The sequence below is a fragment of the Vanessa atalanta genome, chromosome 24, assembly GCF_905147765.1.
Source record: "Vanessa atalanta chromosome 24, ilVanAtal1.2, whole genome shotgun sequence".
Taxonomy (NCBI): domain Eukaryota; kingdom Metazoa; phylum Arthropoda; class Insecta; order Lepidoptera; family Nymphalidae; genus Vanessa; species Vanessa atalanta.
In genome coordinates this window covers 1270565-1294193 of record NC_061894.1, presented here as the reverse complement: position 1 = coordinate 1294193, position 23629 = coordinate 1270565, and the positions used below count along the sequence as shown (strand labels likewise).

Below are 23629 nucleotides of genomic sequence, written 5' to 3'. Positions count from 1 at the left end.
TTCTCGGTTTCGAGTGCGCGAATAATTGCTGAAGTAAATTCAGATATTCGGTTTTTTTTTTTTTAATATAGTGTTCGGAGTTTTCAGCCATGTCTATTATTTTCCAAGTCCTCTCCACCAGTATTAGTAAGTACCCTACAGTTTTCTATAGTACCGTCTATGTTTGATGTAATATATTTATGTAGGTATCTAGAGTTTAGTACCGAAACCATTTCATAGATAGAGTATCCCTACATAGTATAAAACAACTAAACAGAGTGATACAGAAGGAAGGTTTATACGTATAAAAAATGCTTATCATAGCCGAGGAAAGCCAAAAATATCAAATTTCCTAGCCGGAAAAAACGAGAATGTATTCCTTTTATGTTTGTTCTTCAATCTAAAGATGTATACAGGGTAGCTGGTAGTTAATAAATGTAAATAAAATGTCAGAAAGTTTAATATTGCGCAATTCTTATTAATATTTAGGTATACATTAAATTTGTACCTACTTTTGTACCAATCAAAATTTAATTTCCATCGTGACATTTCCCTTTTGGTTTTATATTAGATAAAATAATTTCCACTTCGTATCTTAGGCGTAACTTGTTCAAAAGTTATACATAAAATAATTTAATTGCCTCGTTAGTCTCGTGCCTATCATCGCCCTTGGGTTTTTATCCCTTTTGAATTCAATACTTAACTATTACCATATCTACGCTATGATCTTTCGTGCAGCTGAATTGTCCTTAAGATGGATTATACACTAGAGGATTTACTCGTAACAGAACAACAAGCCGATCTAATGTACCAACGAACTGAACCTCGAGGACCACACTCGACGTTTTGCTGAATTTAGAGACCTAGAATCTCTGGGGCATCTAAGGAATGGAGGCATCTAATTTAGAAACAAATAATTATTAAAAAGAAAAATATATATTATACACACATACTTCAGCACAAATTTGTTTAGTGTTGCGGTTTTTTTTTGTATTAGAAATCAAATTTTGGGCCCATCTCTTATGGAGGCCCCGGGGATGCCTCATCATATTATAACGCAAGATAAAAATAAATGAAACATAATAGAAGACACTCAAAACACAAACATATACAAACAACAGTCGAACGGAGTGTCAATCATTCGCAGGAATGTTCCATTAAATAGAAATGCTCGAGAAAGTGATCTAGTCTATATTCACCTTTATGAATAGATGATGATGATGAAAAGTTACCCATTGGCAATTCCTCTAAAATAATACAACCTAATTTATTTATATTTTTAAATGATCTTTCATAATATTTCATAACATTTAACTAATAAATGACAATATTACAATACGTGGTACCCTATATGCCAGTGTACCCCTGAATCCACAGGGGGTAAACTGGCACCCCTCTCACGCTGGATATTAGCGAATAATATAGGATGGTTTAACGTTAGCCTTAAATGGTTTGGATCGATATTCATAGACAATACTTTAATCTATAAACGTAATTTATAATAATGTATTATTGTAATTATAACTCTATGTATAATATTTAGTCAGATTTGAAAAAAATATTATTCGTTAGATAGCTTATCAAGGGTCAGGTACGATCCTGCCACTTGTACATCGCTAGATGGGCCGTAAACCATTGTGCTATTGACGCTTTAAAATTGATTTATTATTTAATAAATATCAAGGGCAGCAGAGAGCAGTAACGCTTAACACAGAGAAACCGCGTGGTGTTAAAGCTTTATAAATGTATATAAAAACTAGATGTCGCTCGAGGCGTCACTTGTGTTTTGGATAATGGTCAACCTTTGTCTTTTTTTGGGGTTCAAAATTTATGTTCAGTAGTGTGTCCATTAAAGCGTAACAGACCGATATACATCACAACTTTAACTTTTGTAATATTAGTATAGATAGATTTATTCAAATTTTAAATTTTATTTCTAATATAATATCGATCAAGCTTGGAAATTGATCAGGAGGAAATCATCTTACTTATATCATAAATCTTGTCAAATATATGTCAAATCACTTAAAAACAGTTAGCAAAAGATCCTTTAGAATTAGTTTATATCCTGACTTAACACACTTGCTACCTAATCCTGATCTACGGGGATGGAAACTAGTATTTAAGTTTTCTAAATGAAGTGCTTTTTTAAATGAAGAGCCGAGATGGCCCAGTTGAGCCGAGATGGCCCAGTGGTTAGAACGCGTGCATCTTAACCGATGATTTCGGGCTCAAGCCCAGGTAGGCACCACTGAATTTTCATGTGCTTAATTTGTGTTTATAATTCATCTCGTGCTCGGCGGTGAACAGGAAACCTGCATGTGTCTAATTTCAACGAAATTCTGCCACATGTGTATTCCGCCAACCCGCATTGGAGCAGCGTGGTGGAATATGCTCCAAACCTTCTCCTCAAAGGGAGAGGAGGCCTTTATCCCAGCAGTGGGACATTTACGGGCTGCTAATGAAGTGTTTAAATAGATACAATTTGCAAATATTTTCAAAGTTTCTTCCAGAGAATTATAACGCAATGTTACTAATAATGCCCATCATGTCTATTTCAGTCAGCTATGTTTGTTTGACGATGGGAATTTTGTTTACGTGGCCATCTTCCACGCTCATCCTCTTCAGCTCAGCCAATACTACGCTGGACCGAGTCATGACCGAAACAGAAGTATCTCTGCTTGGAAGCCTGTCATCCATCAGTGGGATTTTCGTCATACCATTCTCTGGATATATTTTGGATACTTTGGGGAGGAAGAAGGCATGTCTCCTATTTTATATGGCGCAATTGGTGAGTCGCGATGTTTTTTTTACTCTTTACCTATTATACTGCGAATAGCAATCTTTCGTAAATTGTATTATTTTTGTATAAATGATGAGAAATATGACTAAGTCATTATAATTACAAGTTCATATAACGTATCACTTTAAGTACATCTTCAGCATTCCAATGGGAGATTGAGATTTTACTGACAAGGCTTTCACTCTCACGCACGCATCACCTCATCACATAGTCTTCCGCTAAACAGCAATACTTAGTATTGTTATGTTATGGTTTGGAGGGCGAGTGAGTCGGTGTAACTAGAGACACAAGGGACATAAAATCTTAGTTCCCAAGGTTTTTTCATTTTATATTATGTTTAATATTTCTTACAGTGTCAATGTCGAGCTCGGTCAGTATTTGCGGTTAGGTGGCCAATATAAATAAAAAAAAAAGAAACTATAACTATAAAAAAGTATGAGGTCCAAAGAGATAATATTTGAATCTAAATTATATAATTCACTACACATTAGTTGTCGTCCGCAATTGCGCTCGCATTTTAGGTGTCGATAGTCAGATGTTAGACATACAAAATTAGCCTTTGTCCTCTCTTGGAGTTCAAGCTTGCCTCATACCAAATTTTATCAAATTCGATTCAGTGTTTTGCCGTTGGAAGAGCAACAGGCAGACAGATAGATTTACTTATATTTATTCATTATTATTATTTTGTCGATTTCAATTTCTTGTTTCAAGTTCAAATAATCATGGTTACAAGGAAAGGAAGTATTCGATTGTAATATGGTAGCATCATGCTCATCATGGACAGTAAAAGTAAAGTAAAGTAACAGCCTGTGAATGGCCCAGTGCTGGGCGTGCTTCGTCTCCCATTTTTGGAGAAGCCTTGGAGCTTATTCCACAACGCTGCTCCATTGCATTGATACACATGTGGCAGAATTTCATTGATATTAGACACACGAAGATTTCCTACATCGCCGAGTACGAGATGAATGACATTCACAAATTAACTTCATGAAAATTCAGTGGTGCTTGCCTTTGTATGAATAAACATCGGTTAAGATGCATGTGTTCTAACCAGATTGCCATTTCGGCTTCACGATAGACAGTGCTGATATTAATTATGCATTTCATCGTATCATTAAATAATTATTTATTAATTTTGTCATTCGGCAGGTGAGCTGGATTATCATTACAACCTGCAGCAAAGTCGAAGCAATCCTGTTCGCAATGTTCATATTCGGTTTTAGCAGCTGCATGTTTCTCGTGGTACAAATATACGTCAGCGAATTCTGCCAAGAATCTATACGTGGTTCGATGACATCCGGTTCCATTATATTCTACGGAATTGGCATGTTGGTCTCGTATCTCATGGGGGGACTTCTGGAGTACAGATTGATGAACTATATAGGACTGTCCTTGACTGTATTGGGATTTGTCCTGGTCAGTATGATGAAGGAGTCACCGTTGTTCTTAATGAAGGTCGGAAGACAAAAGGTAATCTATATAAATTTTAACACGATATGTGTATGCAAATTATATATGAAAATATTTCTTTTAAATAGTTTTGATTTTTAAAATAATTGTAATTGTATTGATACGTGCCTAATGTCTATATGAATATCAGATACATTTCAGATTAGCTGAAAACCTCTTTATAGTCATAAATAATAAATAAACGATAAAAAAAACAATTTACAAAAAAAAACATTTCAATTTCATTTCGAGTCTATGCTGTTGCTGGTTGAAGAGTTCCTTCATAGAGCTATTTGTATGTAGAATCAGATGCTTGGGACTAAACTAAACTAAACTGTATCCTAAGAGAAAGAAGGTTTAATATAAGTTTGCAAGAATTAACCAAAACAAACAAACATTTTAAGTTAAATAAAATCTTGTAAAAAGCTAAACATGACATAGATAAGTATTTAATAATTATTCGATTTTATTGAACTGGCAACATTTGAATTGACGCGCCTCACAGCGACGCTCGTGTCTACAAGATGTTTTAGTGTGCGTGAGACGGCTAAGAGTAAGGACAGCAAAAAAATACAAATTCGATAATGTTTTTGGCATATTATTTGACATGGAGACGAGAACAGTATATCCTCATCATTAAAACAATAGACAAACATTAGTGACGTAAATTAAATCACGTGTACATGTAATAATAGAACTGAAATCACATAAGTATACAGCATTAGACTTTAGGAGATAAATTATCTTGATAATCTGTTTATTAACTGTTATTTATGCATTATAATATTTAAACAAATTATCAGCTTAGATAAAAATATGCATCATTTGTGAAGTTGATAATATCTTAAGAGTTTCATTAATAAAATAAATATATATACATATATATGTATATTATTTTTATAATAAAATATAGTGACGTAGCATATCTTATACGCGCTACGTACACAAGAGGTAGTATAGAGCTGAGGCGGTGAGTGCTATGGAAACTATGCACCGAAATAATTTACCATTGATGGTTTATAAGATAATTATTATTATTTTCATTATAATATAGTCTTTATTTTCTCCGTAGGAAGCAGCGAAATCGATTGCGTTTTACAGAAGCGCCAAGATAGATTCTCAGGTAGTTCAGGATGAAATGGAACAGATAAAAAGAATACTGAGACCTGATTTTGATGGTCTGTTGAAAATATAAAACCTTTTTTTGCAACCTTTCACACAATATCAATTAAATATGAAAACTAACGCTTAAATTGTGATTTGCAGAAACGCCAGCTGAAGAAAAAAAATTAAATTTAGAAGATGCATCTCCCACAAAAATGTCTAAGTGGCAATATCTGAGTAGGTATTTTGTTTACAATATGTCATTTACATAATTAATTAATGTCGACTCCTCTATTTTTTGAGGAGAGAGTTTGGGAAATATATATTTTACTTTTATAGTAATAGGTATTTTATAGGATTGGCAAATAGATCACCTGATAGTAAGTGCTCACCACAGCTCATAGACATAGGTGCCGTAAGAAATTTCATGCGCTACAAATCTTGGGAATTGAGATGGTCAAAAGCCACTCAAGCGGAGCTTACTTCAAACAGGAAAACAACAATTCTAAGTATTGCTGCTTGGCGCTAGAATGCATGACTACTGGTATCTGCCTAAACAGGTTTTCACAAACCCACAAGTTAAGTTAGTCAATCTAATTTTCCACTGACGATATGTACTTTTATTATATTTATATTACTAATACTTGATAATAACTTATGAAGGCTCAACAGAACTACCATACCATGATCAGCAGTACTTTTCTATAAGAACTCATGTCGTATATCATTCGTGAAACATATAAGTGTTATCATTTTTTCCGTCAATATTCAGGTTAGATATTTCACTATCGTGTACAACGGAGGGTTTCAAGTTCTTACCTTCAAATTCCTCGATATATAAATCGTGGATACGGATTATGTATTAATAATATATATTTTTTATTTTAGAGAAGTCCAAATCAACACAAAAGGCATTATTAGTCTGCATCATGCTCTATTCGTCTGCGATATTTCAAGGACTCATTGTGGTTCAAGTGTACGCCGGCCCTTTGTTTGAACAAGCCTTACCGACCATGTCGTCCACATTGTCCAGTGTTCTGTTAGCTTTGATAAGTGTCGTTGCTGGCTTCATCGCTGCCTATTTCGTTGACCTGATTGGTAGAAGAGTAAGTTACTTTATTAAAATTGTTACATTTTGATTGTATATTAAATTTGTTAGTATTTTTTTATATCCTAGTAGCCTCTATAGTGGGATTCTTTGATTTTAATTTATTATTATTATTATTTATTATTCATTTATATACAGAGTTATTGGTAATTCGACTTATTTCTATTAGGAGGTGATAGACGTTACTATTTGCGATAATTTTACCCCCATACGCATAAGTCAAAAATGCTACTTTAAAAATTTATAAAAAAAAAGTAATAATTAAAATCTATTTTTTTTCTGATTTATAAAAACGATTAAAAGTGGTTATTTATCAATATTAAAACAATAATTATCTAGGTTTCATTTTTCACTTATTTTGAAAAAGGTAAAAAACGTGATAACTCAAAAATGGGTCACTTTTGCAATATGCAATTGGGGTTAATTTTTTTGAAAATAGTTACCCTTATCACTTCCTAAAGGGAACACGTCGAATTACCAATAATCCTGTATACGTAATATGTATAAGTGTATTTATGCCTCTATCTTTGTTGTCAAATGTATAGTGGACAAGTGATAGTTTTTTTTCTTAAATTGTATACAGCGTGTTTTTTTTAAGCTGAGATTGCACTAAAATCCGAAAAATATGTTATCCTATTGATATTCGGTATTAACCGATTCATACTTTCTGATATTATGTTTGCAGCGGCTAATGATCGACGCATCCATGGCGACGGGTGTCTGCTGCATGATCTTAGGGTCACAAATTCAATTCAACTGGGGTCCGAGTTGGTTGACAGCTGTATTGATCTATCTCTACTGCGCTACATACACGATCGGTGCTGGTACTGTGCCATTCGTCATTGTCGCTGAAGTTTTTATGCCTGAGGTACTATACTTTTCTTTTACTAATCCTTACAACCGATGGATGGATCGATTGATTAAGATCTTATATTATTACGACGACCTCCGTGGTCGAACAGTGTGTACACCGGTTTTCATGGGAACACCACTCCGAGTCGATATAGAAAAAGTCCATTAGTTTTCTATGTTGTCTTGGGTCTGGGTGTATGTGGTACCGTCGTTACTTCTGGTTTTCCATAACACAAGTGCTTTAGCTACTTACATTAGGATCAGAGTAATGTATGTGATGTTGTCCAATATTTACTATTATATATTATATTATTATTATTAAATTTACTTACACTTGTACTGGTTTCCCTTCTATTGCTCGGTAGCGATATATATTATGAGTGGTAGTTTGAGTTACCTAAGTATTGATTGCTATAGAATCAGATCAAATTTGAAGAGTCTTCTTCAATCTACTTAAACAAATACATCAATTTTTCGTCAACTTTTTATATTACTGAGTGTAAACGAGACCAAAATTAGAAAATAAGACTGTATATAATTTATGGTTAGTTGTGGGTTAAGAAAAAATATTGTATTAAATACAGAAAAAAAATAAAACTTTATTTATTGTTTATGGTAAAAGTAAAAACTATCAGTTTCGAATAGGAAATATTCTAGATATACGATACGACGGATAAATCAGATCCATCGTCGAATTGATCTTAAATGTAGTAAAGTAAAATAACAGCCTCCTAAATCCCACTGCTAGGTTATGGTCTCCTCTCCCTTTGTGGAGAAGGTTTTGGAGCTTCTTAGTTCCAATGTTGTGGTGCAACAACAAATGTGCCAGAATTTCATTGAAGTTAGACATACGGAGGTTTCCTCACGATGTTTTCCTTCACCACCGAGCACGGGGTTTGGACCCGGTAGAATCGGTTAATATGCACGTGATGTAACGACTGGGCTATCTAGGCTATATAGATGATAAATTTTATGAAAAATCTGACAGATAATGGTAATATTTTTTCAACGATGACAATTATTATTTTCAGGTAAAGAGTTTGACGTCTATGCTGTCGACGGAATGGGCGTTTGTTTGTAACTTCATCGTGCTCTTCATCTTCAATCCTCTTGTAAACAGTTTAGGTTTGTTATTATTCCTTTATTCTATACAAGAATATAAAAATCAAGCTTGTCACGTCAATAATCAAAAGCATGGCCAAAATTTATTTAAAAAAATTTATCAATTAAAATCTATTTATTTCTTCTGTGTTATAAAAAATATTAAGCACTGGTTATTTTTCAATATTAAACCAATAATTATCGGACCAAATTTGAAAACGCGAGACGGAAAACGATATTATTTTTCCAAAAAAAATGCATTAAAACAAAAAAAAAATGTTATGAAACTTGACTGCAGATTGTTTTAGAAAAATAACCGTTTTCTTCGCTCTCCAAAAATGTATACCAACTAGGAACTTATTTCAAAACAACCGAAATAAAATGACCACAATGGACGCTGGTAGACCTATCACATCCTAACGGGAATAAGTCGAATTACCAATAACCCTGTATACTGATTTTTTCTGAACAGCGCTGCAATATCTGGAATAAGGTTTACTTTATTTAGGGCTCAGTCATTTTCAGTTAAGCATTACGCAATTATTTGCGTAATGCTTAACTGAAAATGACTGAGCAATTATATTGCTTAAACATTCATTATCATTTACCAAAACGGGGAAGTCCCTTTATAAAATTAATGATTAAAAAAATCCTTACATTGTTTAAGCTCATTTAACCTAATATGTAAAATATGAAGTCAATTATGCTTGAGTTTTGCTAATACTAAGTACATTTCCATTTGATTTATGAACATTTAATAGTAGAGATGAACTCACAGGGTGAAAATTTCAATTGGCATCATGGTTATTTTCAATGGTAAAATTTTTCCGTACCACAACATGATTCATTTGGTATTAAGAGTTGTAGAAAATATCAGATTATTAAAATTGAAACCCTTGGATTGGAGGCTAGTAACGGAATTATTTAAATAATTTCAGGTCTCGGTGCTGTCTTCTACATATTTTCTGCGTGCTCCATTTTGTCTGGAATTTACTGCCACTTCTATTTGCCGGAGACAAAGGGCTTAACAGTGGACGTCATACAGGAACGGTTTAAGCGTTCGCGGCAATAAATAATTGAAAACCATAATTGTTTTATTTTTTGGATTTCTGTTGTTAGACCTTTGTCATCATTAGTTTTGCAAACGTATTTAGCAAGTTCTGTTTATTATATCACGTGTGTTCTACATTTAAATATTTGTTTCCTTTTTTTTATTCACATCATCTATAGCGCCAAAAGTATATAGTAATATTAGATATTATATAAAATTATGTATATTATGAGATTTCAGTATATACAGTATGTACTGTAAGGATTCATGGTTAAATGTAATATTTATTATCATAAATCTTATTGCACAATAAAATTACACGAAAGGATAACTTGAACTTAGCTTTGGCGAGTGCCAGGTTAACTCTATTTATGAAGATTGTTTCAGCGAGACATTGTGGTTTTATACTATATAAATGAGGCCTGTAACCTTAATCTAAGTTATTGTAAAATAATATCATATATTGATGATGCCACTCTTACATTTCTTGGTAAAACATAAGAGTGTTTTCATACGTTTGACTACTGGATGGCTTCAAATACCCTCACTCACAGAATCCAAATAAAATTCAATACATAACCTATTATATACGCAAAACATATTAATAATACAATTTTACAAAAATTAGTAGTTCGGTCACGTAATCAAGAAAATCACATTAAACGTGACTGTATCTAGACACGCGGTAGCGTGTCAGCCAAGTTCAAGTAACAGAAATGGAGAGCAGTACCGTGTGTAATATTACACGAACCATTTGGAGCCACTTTTGACCACCTCATAGCTCAAAAACTATTTGATATAAACGCGAGATACATCTGTGTTCCAAATTTCATAAACGCATCTCAAACGATAATTTAGATATTAACGTCTAAAAATCGTCATTTTTATCACTGAATGACCTATAGATCAAAACTATAACCTACTTCCAGATGACCTAGAAAGTTCAAATTTGGCATGCAGGTAGATAATTAGGCCAATATAAAAGAAAAAATACTTAAACTGGTAATTTTTTATCATTTTATTATAATTTTTCATTTTACTGGATCTATAGGAACACTTATATACTTAGTTCCTGTAATAACTGTATAAAAAAATAATCAATACTTATGACAGCCGGTCTTAATGTGGATTTTAAGGTCTTCCGGTGAATATATAACAAGTTAAATACCACCTTTAATTTTTTTTAATCCAAATATTTACGTTTTAGTACATATGAGTATAGTCGACTTTCGTATTTATTACGTTATTAACTGGCATTTAACGTACATCAATGGTGCAAAATCATTATAATTAAAAAAAATTAATAGGCACTTCGGGATAAGAGCGTTGCGATAAAACCTTGACGCGGACGTGTCTGAGCGAGTGGCAACCGCACTCATAAGAATTATTTCAATGTCCTCCGATGGAAGATGCCTAGTCTATTCGATTGCATATACTTTGTTTGAGTATACTAGTATACAACAAAAAAAAAAAATAGGTTTCGTGAGACTGTAGTAGAGTATGTATATCGTAACTGGGATGATTTAAGTATGTACTCTAGCCTTATTGCTTGGAAGAATAGTATCGAGCAAGCATGCTGATGTCCGCAAAGGACTGGTGAATGGGTCCAATGGAAAAATAGAGAAGGTACATTGGGACGTCGACAACAGCAATAGCGCACGTAAAATAACAATTCAATTTTAACATAATTTAATTTGCGAACTAGAAGTCAAAACCAAATGTAGGAAAATAGCATAGTTTACCAAAAATCATTTGGTATTAATTTTGTTATTAATAAGAACCTACTAATAATTTATATACAAAAAGTAGTGATATCCCATCAAAAACATACATGTAAAAATGAGAGCCAAGTCCAATATTATGATATAAACCTTGGTTGTTGACTTCAACGACAAAAGAAGTGAGATCTAAATGGGTGCCAAGTACAATGATCCTTCCTGAAATGTTTTTATAACTACATAAAATATTATTTCTTCTTACAACTTAGGATAATATATTGTTGCCTAAGGTCTGACTTGGTTAGTTCTCATATACGAATTATATTATCGCCTTCGTAAGTTCTGAGCCTGTTTCAAATGAATTATAAACACAAATTAAGCACGCAAAAAATCAATGGTACTTGTCTGGATATGAACTCGCAAGTGACTAGTGACTGGACCATGGCAGCTCTTAATGTACATTAATACTAATTAAGCAATACTGAGCTATCCTCCATTCTTCTTAGATGTTCTGAGTTATAATTTGTTACACAAACTACATTTTGTGTTTATAAACATATAAGAACTAATTTTGATTTTATATCTCTTGTGTCTGTTGTTACACTGGGTCACTCACCCTTCAAATCGGAACACTGCAATACTAAGTATCTATATAGAGAGAGTTATAGCATACAGCATATTTATAATATCAGTATGGATATAATTACGAATTATATAGCATATAGCACAATGCACATACAATGGAATAGATAACGACGGCGGAAAAGGGGCGTGACTCCATAACAGAACGTCATGCCTTGTGTCGTCATCGAATACGCGTCGACTTTACCCCCAGAGCGCGCCAATAAATTCACATAAAATATTATAATCCAACTCCATAAAATAGTATAATCCAACTCCATAAAATAATATAATCCAAATCCAACTTGGACATAATTATTTAACAGCTAAATATTATTATTTAAATAAGACCAAAAATCCCCACTGAATAGTCAACAGTGAACGTCAGTTTGAATAGGAATTCAACCGCAATTAATAAAATATAACCAGAAAGTTATATTACTTTAAAAATGTAAAACAAAGTTTATCAAGATGATACATCTACTAAATAAAATAATTAAAATACTTACATAGGAAAATATAAATAATCCAGGCTTATTGTGTTTAATCTACGTCTTATTTATGTTTGCCTGGTAATCAGATCTCATCATCAGTGTTGTTCTATATCGAGAAGTGAATTTAGTATTCATTCAGACAAGAAAGGATAGAGAGTGATAGAATAAAAAAATGTCTGTATTTCGCCAAGCGTATTGCACTCTAATAGGTATTTTAAATTACTTTACTTTGCTTTTAATTTTTTTGATTTTGTATGCACCAGAGTAGGCCAGTTGTAGACTGTTCTATAAGAACTAATTTGTCAATCGACGTAACACTCGATCGTATTCTATTTATCATAAAGTGAAAAATATAATTATAATGTTTAAAGGTTACATATAACGTGATAAAGTGGAACATCAATTGTTAAAGTTTCTTACAAAACAGCTTCGTGATTGTATGTTTTATTAGTGATGACAATAGAATTGATAAAATGTTCTGCGTGTGGTCAGAAATTGATTTAGATATTTCTGTGAATGGGAATTGCCATAATCTTAAATCAGTCGTCTCTATATATATACTAACATATAAACTACGTATATATACATATGTCGATATAATATTGCATGATTTAGTGTTCGTAGACGTCAACCTTGAAGATGTTTTACAAGGAATATTGAAAATTTTAACAATTAGTCAAAACAAACGTGTCCAATTCTAACTGTATCGACTAAAGCGTATAGATTACTAGCTGCACCCATTGCTTCGCTAGCGTTGAATTCAGTTGGTGAAAAAGTTCTTCAAGTCCTTTCATACAATCCTTCAGCTCCAACTTTATCCATTTGTGGTATAAAAATATTATATATCCGTCCTTGGGATTCACGCTTCGTTTCAAATTCATCGAAATTGATTCAGCCGTCTTTATCTATATCTTATAGAGTATGTAACTCTGTTTTACTTCAGTGCATTCCTTAAATACTGACGACATGGTTCAACGTTACTCATTATAATATAGTTTAGTATCCTCATCCGAATAACAACGAACTACATCTATATTTGTATAATAGATTAAAATTTAGGGTAGTAGTTTGTTTGTAAATATAATTAAAATGCTTACAGTATTGGTACTAATATTTAAGATATTGGTCGAATCTATTTACTGAGACTGGAATGCCTTACAATGCATTTTATGCTCGTATCCTAAAACTATGCACCAAAATAATATATGAATATAAATCTGTATAAATTATAGTTTTTTTAATCTGGAAAATACTAAAATCTAACTTTCGCCAATATTATAAATTTGATGACAACTTCGTCATTTTGTTTCAGTATGTTTACTCACCTTCAACATAGGTCTCATGTTCGCTTGGCCGTCATCAACAATAAAGTTGTTCTCATCGACAAACACAACTCTAAATAGACCAATGGGTGAAACGGAAATGGCACTATTCGGCAGTTTATCCTCAATAGCAGCATTGATCAGCACTCCTCTCTCTGGGTTCCTGATAGATGTTTTAGGGAGGAAAAAATCATGTATTTTGTTTGCTTTGCCACAACCAGTAAGTATAAGGGCCTTTATAACTTTTTTAGATCGTAATACATATAATACTATTTGTTTACTATTGATGTATCGAATCGGCATATATTTTTCCGACAACTTCAACGACCATCGTCAAATTTAGTCAATTTATACAAAAAAATAAATAAATAGTGCACCTGGATCATCCTCCTGAATTACTCCATCCATTGCTGAAAACCATATGATTATTAATTCAGTAATTTGTCGCGTACAGATAGACAGATAGACTTGGACTTTTTATAATATGTAGTGATCCAAGTAGGCTCTTAAAAACTCTTTTGAATTATCGTTACACAAGTTTACTATTATTATTATTATTCAAAGTAATTACCGAAATGTTTTTGATTTTATGTTTTTTGTTTTAGATTGCGTGGGCTTTGGTATCAACAACTCCAAGAGTCGATGTTATTTTAGCATCCATCAGTATTTCAGGATTGGGTGGATGTATGTTCATGATAGCACCTAATTTCATCAGTGAATTCTGCCAAGAAACAATTAGAGGGACTATGACATCTGGAGCTATTATTTTCTATGGAATCGGTTTAATGGTGTCCTATATCTTGGGCGGATATTTGAGTTACCAGATCATGAACTACGTGTGTTTAACGATATCAGTTATTGCTGTGGTGTTAATCATAATCCTGAAGGAATCCCCTACTTATCTAATGAAGAAAGGTCTAGATGAGGTGGGTTTTATCATCCTTAATTTTTTACAAATAAAATAAAATCCTTATCTTATATATAATATTCTTTTGTATTAAATAAGTATATGGACGATAGTTAATTTAAAATAAAATACTAAGAATTTAAAATGTTGAAAAGTGGAAATCTGGAAAAAAAACATAACAGCAAAACAGTTCACTGATTTCTTTTCCGTCTGCTCCGTCCGGTCTATTTATAATCCTGGAGCTAGAGACTCCCTTCGGGATGTTTTTAACAAAGTACACAAGTTTTTTAACAAAGTATAATAAAAATATATTATTTACAACAATATTATTGTAACTTTGATGGGATCAGTGATAAAATCATTTTATGTGCATGAGTGCAAGTTTCCGACTCCGCAAAGTCAATAAATACTACTTGGGTCAAGGTATCCGTTTCTATAATAAAATTCCGCAGATATATTTAGCTTTGCTGATTCATAAATTAAAATATTTAAAAAAAAAAAACATTAATAAAAAAGCATGTTATTCAATATAGGATTATATAGATGATAAAAGGGCGTGGATCTAATACTTATTGACTTCCAGGCAGGATATATTTTATACATATATTATATAAGTATTTGGCTAACATAACTTTGTATTTAAATGTTGAAAAAGGGTAAATACTGAGTTTCTCGCCGATTTTTCTAGGTAGAATCTACATTCCGAACCGGTGGTAACACTTAATATTAGAAACTATATTAAGTGTTACCACCGGTTCGGGAATTACGATTCAAAAGTGCTTGTAAAAGCCTACTTGAATAAAGTATATTTTGATTTGATTTGATTTGTTACCAGGAAGCTGCGAAATCGATAGCGTTTTACAGATCAACTAGTCCTAACTCAAAGCTAGTGATGCAGGAAATGGACTTAATAAGAAGAACCCTTAACCCGAAAATGGATGGTAAGATTTTTTTTTGTATTAATTGCACACAGCACAAATAATTATGCCTTTTTTTTTGCTGGAAAAACGCGTTACGTTTTCCCTCCACACAAAAGTGGCGGTACACCGAGATACCCACTAAAAAACAAGCGGTACCCTCTCCGTCTCATCGGCGGGAGCCACGGGATCGCTTTCGCAAGCTACTGTGACGCCCTGACGGTCGGACCGCCTATGCGGGCCTCCAAGTCCTAGGGGGGAATCCCGGGGTACTAAGAGCCCCCCTAGCCCCTGAGGCGCCTATTGAGGCGGGAAGAGAAGGTGCGCATAACGCTTTTTCCTCCTCCCCGGTCGTCTTCGACGGAGCGGGTCTGCAGCGGCATCCTCTTCCTGCTCCCGCTCCGCGGCTACAAATAATTAAGCCTAAAAATGTGATTAGTAAATTGAGTAAAAATCTTACGATGACGATCTCATAGTGGACAGAAATCTCCTTCTGATATATATTATATTTTATTTCAGATATTTTTTTTGGTGTCTACTTGATTATCTAGCGGGTTAATTGCCAATATATTAGAAAAGGACCAGAAAAAGTCTTTATAGCAAACAGACTAATGAAAAATTACAGAGTAATTAAAAAAAAAAATTAAGTTTTTTTTGCAAATGCATCAATATTGTGCAATGTACTCTGTAGATATAAATCTAACTGAATATTAGATTTAAATTTCTTTGTTCCTTTTCTAGAAAAAAACTTAAAAAAGTCGTTCCTACAATTACTCTCTAGTCAATAAAATTAGGCTTCTTATTGACTCTGTATAAACAGAAAGTAAACTCCACGATAAAAATTAATCTATTAAAAAATACCTTATTATTAATGTTATAAAATCTTTATTATAATGTAGTTTAGTGACGTTTTATGGTAATGAAACAAGTGAACGTTATAAGTTTAAACAAGATTTAAAGATAAGACGAGATACACGAGTATATTAAATTTATTTCCAAGCAACGATTTCAACACACACTAATCAACGCTAATGAAAAAAAATCAATACAAGTAACGTATTCAATATCGAAGCAATTTGCTTATAAAAAAAAAAACAAGAATTATAGATATTAATTTTGTATATCACATCGGTGAAACGACGACGCATTTATCTTTGCGACGATACAAATCTTAAGAGGTCTTAAGGACTTACGACTTTTGGCTATTAATAATAGTTGATTACACAGGATATTATGATATGGGATATATACTAATTATGAACTTGCTAATACTGTCAACGAAAGGCACCAAGTACTTAACTGCACTGTTTGTTTGATTGTTGGTTTTTTTATGGCATTGGTTGGCGTACGAGCATATGGGCCACCAGACAAAGGCGCTTTAAGAAATATTAACCATTCCTTCACATGTGCGCCACCAACCTTGGGATTAAGATGTTATGTCCCTTGTGCCTGATTACACTGGCTCACTGACCCTTCTAACCGGAACACCACAATACAGAGTACAACAATAGAGAGTAGAGTAGTGTTATTTGGCGGTAAAATATCTGATGAGTGGGTGGTACCTATCCAGACGGGCTTGCACAAAGCCCTACTACCAACTAAACCAGTATCAGGATCATGTAAATTATTAATAATGAATACAAAATAATGTTTGTACGATTATCGTGTAAGCTTTTAAGTTCACAGCCTTAAAAATAGACCAGATAAGATATCTTTCTTTGCTGTTTTTCCTTCAATAAAAACGTCAATTTTTGCGTGCGACCCGTGCGAAATCGAGACGGGGAATTACCTTAATATTTTAAATACTGTTCTATTTCTTAAAAAAAATATATATATCTGCGACTGCCCCGTTGGTTTGATGGATAGATAAGGCTGCATATCTCGAGGTCATGGGTTTAAACTCCAAGTCGGACCGATTAATGGTTTTTGGGTTTTTCTATCGAAAAATTCTTAAGATTCACATGATTTGTCCGGAGTTTCCAAGTTGTATGTCCCGTGCTTCGGTCACAGCCGTCGGGCCTGGACCTGAATTCTTTCCGGTCTGGTTTTATTTGCTGTCCCATCGGATTTTAAGAGTGCCTGAGTTTGCGCGTACTCTTATATTTTATGTGTAGTTGACTATTCTCCCTTGACAGCCATCATCAAGAACAACATAATCATATATTATGTTCACGACCTCCGTGGTCGATTAGTGTGTACACCGGTTTTCATTGGTATGCCACTCCGAGGTCCCAGGTTCGATTCCCAACCAAACCGATGTAGAAAAAGTTCATTAGTTTTCTATGTTGTCTTTGGTCGTGGTGTATGTGGCACCGTTGTTACTTCTGATTTTCCATAATACAAGTACTTTAGCTACTTACATTGAGATCAGAGTAATGTATGTGATGTTGTCCAATATTTATTTAATATTTATATTTATATATATCTTTAGGTCGACTTAACCTATGAACTAATGTCTTCCATAACACGTGTTAGCTGAAACATTGTGAGAATCGATGTGGTTGTGTATTGCATTGTAAGATTTCAGAGAAATAATATAATTTTACTACAAAATTTTCCTTAAGGTAAAAAAATAATGACACTGCGAGAATTCCAAACTAACAAGACAAAAGTAAATTTGTAATCGTGTTTAATTGTTTTCGTTATATTAATTAAGATTAGATTTGATGACATATATAAATAGTTCCCAAACAATATTTGCATTACAAATATGCAAATCTTTAGAGCGGGGTACTTAATTTCTATCTAAGATTTGTAAGCGTATAATTAACTTGTGTGACGTCGCGACGTCAAATTTAAAGTAACATCTTGTAAATATCCGACTGCTGGTCTAAGGCCTCTAAGCTTTTTGGAGATTATTATACCAGGCTGCTCCAATAACGGTTGATGAATTCACCTGTGGCGGAATTTTATTGAATTTAGACACGCAGGATTTTTCCTTATGATGTTTTAATAAAAGAAAACATCGTGAATAAACTGCCTAACCGAAATTAAAAACACTAATTAAGCATATGAAAATTCAGTGGTGCTTGAAACCTGCAATCATCAGTTCGGAAGTACACGTTGTAACCACTGGACCATCTCGGATATCTTCGAACGTGCAATGTCAAATGTTCTTTTAGCATAATATTCAAATTTAATAATAAGGGCAAAAGCTACCAAATCACCCATAAACATCAGCAGTGTTAATATCAACCACCCGCTACTGAATGAACTAAGATTTTATCTCTCGTGTCTGTATAACTCAAGAATGTAAAAATTGCTGTTTGACGGTAGAATGTGTGAATGGTGGAGGGTATCGACTCAGATGGTTTTGCACATCGTACTACCATAAAATATAGTTTAGCCGCTCAACTGGTACTTAACTAGTTAGTATCTAGTATCTCAAATCTTATGCATTGGATTTAAACGACAGTTGAATGACAGCTACGGATTAATAAAATTAAAATAAGAGACGGTCGGCGTTTCCATTGAAAAATATAAGTATTCATAAAAGGGAAGTTAAAAGTTTGAAGAAGAATATCACGCCATAACTTTTTAATCAAATAATATGGTTACATTTCATTGACAGTTTGTTAATGAGGGTTTTTTTTTATAGACGTAACACCGGAAGAAGAAAATTTAAATCCCGAATTGCAAACTAAGAAGAAATTGTCCGTCATTCAATTTTTAAGTAAGTATCATAGAAACACATCATATTTTTACTTTCATTTTTTCATATGCTTGACATTGATTCATTTAAATATTTATTATTACTAAAGTTATTTGTAGCTTTCAGTGTTGTTAGTATGGTACCCTAAGGCGGTTGCTGAATATCAGCGTTGAACTTTGGGCGTCGGTGTATTCAACATACACCCCCGAGTTTCAACATAAGCTGTAGACATTTAATTATTATAATATATTGTCTCCTTTCTTAATAGATTTTCATTTAGCCGTGTGACCAAATAAAGTTATAACAATTACAATTTTATTTCCATTTCAAACAGATAAATTTATTCTGTGAGATTTGTCAATTTCTTTTTCGAATTTCGAACACTAAACACACGATGGCTTATAGGACGTGAGTGAGAATGATTTCATCTGAAATCAGAATGAGAAATGATGAGTAGAATAAGGTGGTTAAGCCCATTTTGAAATTGCTAGTTTTTTAGACAGCTCTAAAATTATTATTATTAATTTCATCAACGCTTTCCGCATCAGGTAATCCTTTTTCGTTGAATGGTTTGGCCAATGGTTACGCCATCTTTAAAAAGAACAAAATATCATAAATAACATAGTTGGTATTGGTATATTGGTATCCTACTGGAATATGTCAGAGAAACTGCTGCATTTGTCTACTATGTCGCCTATAAGTTGGCTATGAAATTATTTCATGTAGCCAAAATTCAGTAAAGAGGACCTTAAGGTTATTTGGAAACAAGTAAATACAGCAGTTAAATATTATGTCGTTATTTACAGAAAAATCTCAATCGACACGTCGAGCGTTGATCCTAGTTTTGATGACATACTTCACGACCATCTTCCAGGGTCTTGTCGTGGTTCAAGTTTATTCAGAACCAGTTTTCGAAGAAGCCTTACCGAGTATGTCGGCGAATTTGGCGAGTATTTTGTTCGCATTGACGAACACAATATCTGGTTTTGTTTCTGCGTATTTGCTGGACTATCTAGGAAGAAGGGTGAGATACAATGTTGCATATTTCTCAAAAGGTTTTACCTTATTAATTGATACACTTCCATTTCTATTGTTACAAATCTCGCTGTTTACTTAATTAAGACGCTTTGATATTGTAAGCGCACACATTCAAGTGGTTTTATTTTCTAGATTACAAATTAATTCCTGTTAATCTCATTTTGTAATTAAAATTATAAGATACAAGGAGTTCACAATTGAAATAGCTTTTAAATCGTCCATTACACACAAATTACTTTGACTATGATAAATTAATTAATGTAAATTCTGAATATGACGAATTGATATCAAGCGTATGTTTATAATGTTGAAAATCAATAAGCCTCTTTTGATTATAACTTTTTGACTCATGACTATGACCTTGAAAGGGGACCTTTGTAATACAACTAGTTAACAATATAATAATCAAATGATTTTTTTAAATTACAAAACAAAAAGAAATTAGAAATATCCCATATTTTGGGTGACCTCTCTGATTAAGGTGTCAAGGCATATGACATTAATTATATTAGTGAATACGTTGCAAAGTATGAAATTTCCGTTCTGATTGTAGCTCTGTTGTCTGAGCTCCTGGTATTGTTACTAATACTTGACACTTTAATGTATATTTATATGATAGCATAACTAATATACATACAGGACAAGAATGATCTTAGAAGTTAGTAAGTTTACCCGAATTCTTAAATACTTCTGTGACAATTTACTTCTTATTTGTCTTTCAGCCTGTGTCCATTTATTCGTCAATAGCATCAAGTATCTGTTGTGTGGCTCTAGGAGCACAAATACATTTACAATGGGGTCCTCTTTGGTTGACTGGGGTACTCTTATATGCCTACTGTATAACGGCTACGATTGGAGCCGGTACTGTGCCGTATGTAATTATCGCTGAACTGTTCTTGCCTGAGGTTAGTTACTCTTTGTTATCATAATTTCCTAGTACTTTATTTATTTTTTAATAAACCGTAAACAACTCTATTTAAACGTTTGTATCGACTGAGGACCATTACCTATGTATATATATAGCTATAGCATAGTAGCGAATTGATTAAGAGACATTATTATTATATGACTCCCTCGTTGATCTAGTGGTAAGATATAAGGCCGCAATCCATAGGTCCTGGATTCAAGCCCGTGGTCGAATCGATAAAAAGATGTTGAGGTTATTAGTAAAAAATAGTCAGAAGAAGCTCAGATTCTGTTGTAAAAGAGTGTACACTCCCTTGCCTCGCAAAGCACGTAAAACTAATGGGCCTGCATCTGAACTCTTTCTGGTAGTGTCAGATTTGCCATTCTATTAGATTGTGAGTGTGAAGAAATACAGAGTGCCCCTGTGTTTGCGTTCACCTTTGTAAAGCCTGCGTAGTTGTTTGGTCTCCCTGGAATTTGCTTGAAATCAATCTGGAATGAGGACCATGTTGTGAGAAAGGTTTTGAGAATGGATATGGATGATATAGAGGTAGGAGACGACCAAAGAAACGATGGATCGATTGTGTAAAAGACGATATGGTTGGAAATAATGTTATTTGTGAGATGACGTCCGACGGAGAAGTATGGAAGAAGAAGATTTGGTGCGCCAAACCCAAGAAAAATTGGGATAAGGGCAGGAGGATGATGACGCTCTAAATCAATCAGGCTGACATAATTATGTTATATTATTAAGGCAAAGACATGTATATATAAAAGTTAACACATCTGATAAAATGATAATCACAACGCCGTCTGTAATTAGCGATTGAATTTTCAATTTTTACGGATAATTTAAATATATATCCTTATTCTTTTTATTTCTAGGTCAAAGGAATAATGACGATGTTAACCGTCCAATGGGCGTGGATTTGCAACTTCATAATACTCTTCATATTTAATCCCCTGAACGCAGCGATTGGCTTGGGACCGGTGTTTTATATATTTGGAATATTCAGCTTATTGTCGAGTATTGTCAGTTTTATATATTTACCAGAAACGAAAGGACTCACAGTTGACGTCATACAGACATTGTTGGTTAAAGCGAAGAAATCAGAGAAGGCATAATAAACAAATGAAAATAAATCTATAATAGACCTGATATTTAAAAAAAATAAATAAAACGAATGTTTTTATTGCTCAGATTCACAGGTCATAGTAATTTCCTTTGCCATGATTCGAATTAAAAAAAAAAAACGATTGAATTTTTTATAATGTTTCTTATAATGAAGATTGAAATCGTTAACATTATTATAGCAAAATCATGACCGAGCTGCTCCGTCGTAGTATAAAAGTAGGCTAGTTTCGAGCAGATGCTACTTAATAGCATGTAAAACATTACAGCACCAGGAATAAAGGAAGGAAGAAGGAATAGAGAGCAGTGTGCTCAAAAGTTCGCAAATTCTAAGCGTGTTATTTGTGAGCTTGCTTTTTTTGGAATTTATTTTCAATTCGAAGTTTTTTTTTAAAGACGAACTAATGATATATGTTGATAAGTGGTCACCTTTACATATTTTAATAACTTGTACACTGACGCACTCACCATTCAAACCGGAATACAAGTAATTATCCTTAGTCTGAGATTAACCCGTGAGACGCTGATCCAGGTGAGCCAGTAAAGTCCTATCATATTTCATCAAAAGAAATAAAATCAATGATAACAGAATTGGCTAATTCGTAACTAACCAATGGAATATTTTCTGAATTACGTGTCATAGACAATTCTGTATCCGGAAACAAAAATAATAGTTACTTGGATATAGTAACCGGTCATAAGTCAACGGAAGTCAATCGAACCATCTATTAATAAAAAAATAACATCAATAGCTTTGCTAACGGTACTCATAGGCGTTAATTGACGTCACCTGGTACTCCATTCCAAAAGGTCTTATCATAACGGTTTTCGTTGCGGTAATTTGCGTTATTCTTATTTGTTAAAAATTTTATTTCTTTTTAAAATTGTAATAGTTATGTGATGTAAGGCGATCGCTCATTAAATTATAATATTTTGAGACCTATTTAGAAGTTTGGATGTTTTTTTAATTAATTATCTGTGTGTATAAAAGCAGATGATTCGCCATCGTAACGCCATCTATCGAAAATATTATAAAAAGCCTTATTACAATTGTATTCATCAGTTCGATTCATCAATATTCACTTCGTATTTCACTCGTATATTATCGACTTATATGATACGCTATTATGATACGTGTAGCCTATACATTTTGTAATGATAATACTCAATGTCCAATAACATTTTGATATTTCACGCTTGTGTTCTGGGGTGAGTTTGATCCTTCTTGCAGAGCAGCTCTACAGATTAACATAAACATTAAAACTGGTTTTCGTCTAAAACGTGAAATTAAATTGAAATAAAATAACTGTTAATTAAGTACGATGAAATTTATTCAAAATAAAATCTATATAAACCTATTTTTCGTTTGCTTTTTTATCTAGTTACCTGTTATTATTTTTGATCTGTGCCAATAGTAGAAATTTTAACGGTATCAAATTACATACATGTACATTTAAACAAGATATTGTATATTT

General features: G+C 33.1%; 2 protein-coding genes across 3 annotated transcripts; both read left to right on the top strand.

Moving 5' to 3' along the window:
- Positions 1-22: 22 nt before the first annotated feature.
- On the top strand, positions 23-9479 carry LOC125073395 (facilitated trehalose transporter Tret1-like). The gene is made up of 9 exons (XM_047684211.1): positions 23-126; positions 2541-2770; positions 3932-4252; positions 5304-5409; positions 5498-5572; positions 6224-6441; positions 7129-7311; positions 8327-8420; positions 9335-9479. The coding sequence occupies exons 1-9, from the start codon at positions 90-92 to the stop codon at positions 9466-9468; spliced, it is 1398 nt and encodes a 465-aa protein (XP_047540167.1). The 5' UTR covers positions 23-89; the 3' UTR covers positions 9469-9479.
- A 2944-nt stretch (positions 9480-12423) lies between these two features.
- Positions 12424-23403, top strand: LOC125073419 (facilitated trehalose transporter Tret1-like). Of its 2 annotated transcripts, none has more exons than XM_047684239.1 (8): positions 12424-12489; positions 13593-13822; positions 14208-14528; positions 15345-15450; positions 19025-19099; positions 19885-20102; positions 20839-21021; positions 21908-23403. In XM_047684239.1, the coding sequence occupies exons 1-8, from the start codon at positions 12453-12455 to the stop codon at positions 22145-22147; spliced, it is 1410 nt and encodes a 469-aa protein (XP_047540195.1). In that variant the 5' UTR covers positions 12424-12452; the 3' UTR covers positions 22148-23403. The 2 variants fall into 2 exon arrangements, with proteins under 2 accessions (XP_047540195.1, XP_047540196.1); XM_047684240.1 differs by having other exon boundaries at positions 19025-19103; positions 21908-22026.
- Positions 23404-23629: the final 226 nt, after the last annotated feature.

What these genes read in the sequence shown, in the direction of transcription:
- LOC125073395 (XM_047684211.1), top strand. Translation starts at nt 90, where the DNA reads ATGTCTATTATTTTCCAAGTCCTCTCCACCAGTATTA. An exon ending in CTGAAGTTTTTATGCCTGAG is followed by an intron (nt 7,312 to 8,326) that starts GTACTATACTTT and finishes TATTATTTTCAG; the next exon opens with GTAAAGAGTTTGACGTCTAT. An exon ending in TCCTCTTGTAAACAGTTTAG is followed by an intron (nt 8,421 to 9,334) that starts GTTTGTTATTAT and finishes AAATAATTTCAG; the next exon opens with GTCTCGGTGCTGTCTTCTAC.
- LOC125073419 (XM_047684239.1), top strand. Translation starts at nt 12,453, where the DNA reads ATGTCTGTATTTCGCCAAGCGTATTGCACTCTAATAG. An exon ending in GTCCGTCATTCAATTTTTAA is followed by an intron (nt 19,100 to 19,884) that starts GTAAGTATCATA and finishes CGTTATTTACAG; the next exon opens with AAAAATCTCAATCGACACGT. An exon ending in CTGAACTGTTCTTGCCTGAG is followed by an intron (nt 21,022 to 21,907) that starts GTTAGTTACTCT and finishes TTTTATTTCTAG; the next exon opens with GTCAAAGGAATAATGACGAT.